Source organism: Daucus carota, chromosome 9 (assembly GCF_001625215.2).
Source record: "Daucus carota subsp. sativus chromosome 9, DH1 v3.0, whole genome shotgun sequence".
Classification (NCBI taxonomy): Eukaryota; Viridiplantae; Streptophyta; class Magnoliopsida; order Apiales; family Apiaceae; genus Daucus; species Daucus carota.
In genome coordinates, this window is record NC_030389.2 from 17,466,985 (window position 1) to 17,469,389 (window position 2,405).

At 31.6% G+C, this 2,405-nt stretch overlaps 1 protein-coding gene across 1 annotated transcript; it reads left to right on the forward strand.

Annotated features, from left to right (window-relative positions):
• The first annotated feature begins 1,702 nt into the window (after window positions 1-1,702).
• Window positions 1,703-2,323, forward strand: LOC108204013 (agamous-like MADS-box protein AGL62). The gene has a single exon (XM_017373261.2). The coding sequence runs from the start codon at window positions 1,703-1,705 to the stop codon at window positions 2,321-2,323; it is 621 nt and encodes a 206-aa protein (XP_017228750.2).
• The last annotated feature ends 82 nt before the right edge of the window (window positions 2,324-2,405 follow it).

Consider the following 2,405-nt stretch of genomic DNA (forward strand, 5'->3'; position numbering starts at 1 on the left):
ATGTCTACTCCATACAACTTAACCCATTAAATATATAAGAATATATAAATAGATAATTACATGTGCAGCCCACATTAAATAATTAAATATTTCTTTATCCATAAGCAAAAGGTAACACTAAAGTAATGTTACCTTTGTTTAATTTAGTTTTTCTGTATTGCTCTAACGAGATGGTAGCACTGGCTTGCGTTAACAAAAAATGGTTCTAAGGTAAGGGTGTCTTATTTGCCCATATATGGAATAATATACTAATATTGTTATATTAGATAAATTATGTTGCCCACACCCTTGATACTATCTTTAAAAAAAAAAAAGTTTCATGATTTTATACATAAAGTCATGTCATTAATAGTTTTACCTATATTTCTAACTTGTCAAAAAATATAAGATAATAACCACGTATCCTTAATAACTAATACTATACAAATCACAACCATATGATTCCATGCATTTCAAATTTTCATGAGCAAGAATAGAACAAATTTTTGAACTAGTACAATTGCAATGTGTGTCAAGAAATAAAAGAATTATGATTAGATGAACATAACATGTGTACACTTTAATTAATTTGTTTCACATACAAAAACTATCTATATTTTGAAAAAGAAAAAAAAAACCATTATGGTGGGTAATTAATTATTTTCTCTTATGGGTTATAAAAAGTTACTTCACCAGTACCTGGTCATACATGTAGATTACTATTCTGAGCATATCTTTATAGATAAAGCCCATTATTTGATATGTAGTTTTTTAATTATATTACAAAAAAAATTCCCTAACAATAAAATGTGCCTGTTATAAAAATAATTTTTTTCACTATGATAGATAAGTGTATTTGTGACACTAAAATTACCATGGACCTCTAAGTGTAATATTTAAAAAATAAATCCGGACGCAAAAGCAGGAAAAATAAAAATTATTTCCACGAGATGAATAACATATTCTTACCTAAGTTAAATTTTTCTACAATTTTTAAAACTAAAAGTAATTTGAGAAAATATTATATATTCTTAGTTCAGAATTATGGTGTGTCATTTTGGACTAATATTCCCACTACTTGAACTGAATTCAATATATTCATAATAAACGGTGATAAAATAAACATTTTATAATATTGATAAATATATTAATTAACGTGTTCAAAAACAATAAACTAAAATATACCATTTAGTTCTTTTGGGAAAATATTCAAGACTTTACAGATTTCGTCAAAAGAAGTTTAGTGCCTAATTTTAGGAATATATGATAGATTTTGGGTTTTGTATTGTTTTTATTGGTGTTCAAATTGACTTTTTCTTCGAATATATACACACTTTGAGTAAATAGACCAATGATATGTTTTTTACTTTTAAAAAAATTAAACAAAAAAGGAATTATAAGGATGGCCTATTTTGGAAAAAGGAGTCATTTATTCTGGTTGAATACCAAAACAACTGTAATAACCCAATGGTACACCAACGAGGAATAAAGGATCCCTAATATATACTAATGTTACGAGAAAATTCCATGAATTAATATGTTTTTTCCATTTAAAAGATTATCATATGATCCGGCAATGCAAGTTTGTAAATGCTCATAGAATGAAATATTCCACACACCAATATTTTCTCGCTTTTTCCAATAGTGAACCTACCCAAGGGGTAGCATCCCTTTATAATCTGCTGTTCTATTTCATTGTATCAACTAAAGAGGCTAGAGAAACATGGCAACAAAGAGCAAGGGTCGCCAAAAGATTGTTATGGCAAAAATGAGCAAGGAAAGTAATCTCAAGGTTACATTCTCCAAGAGGCGTTCTGGGTTATTCAAGAAAGCGAGTGATCTTAGCACCCTCTGTGGTGTAGAGATTGCAATCATCGTCTTCTCACCTGGGAAGAAAGTGTTCTCATTTGGATATCCCAATGTTGAACAAATCCTTGAGAAGTTCCTCACTGCTCAAAATTCCAGTCCAACGAATTTGACCATGCTTCAACTCGTACAAGCTCTTAGCAGTGCTAGGGTTCGCCTACTGAACACGGAACTCTCTGAGTTGCTTGATTATTGTGAGGAGCAGAAAAAACAAGGGGAGGAGCTCGTAAAACTAAGCAAGCAACGACAAGACATGTTCTGGTGGGAGACTCCGGTTGATGATCTTCGATTTGAACAACTTGATCTTTTGAAAACAGGAATGGAGGACCTTAAGAGAAACATCGCCACACAGGCTCAGAATCTTGTGATGATGGAGCAAGCACTAGCACTGGATGGGTGTAGCACTGGCACTGGACTTTCTATGACACCAGATGGATTTAATCTCAGGCGAGAACCCAACTACGGGTGTGAGGCATGAAGGAACTGAATTATAAGAACTTGTCGTACGTGGTGGCTTGTTAAAAGATTTTAAATATGTTTGTGCAATAAGAAAACCGAGC

Coding starts and splice junctions, on each gene's coding strand:
- LOC108204013 (XM_017373261.2), top strand. CDS start 1,703: ATGGCAACAAAGAGCAAGGGTCGCCAAAAGATTGTTATGGCAAAAATG.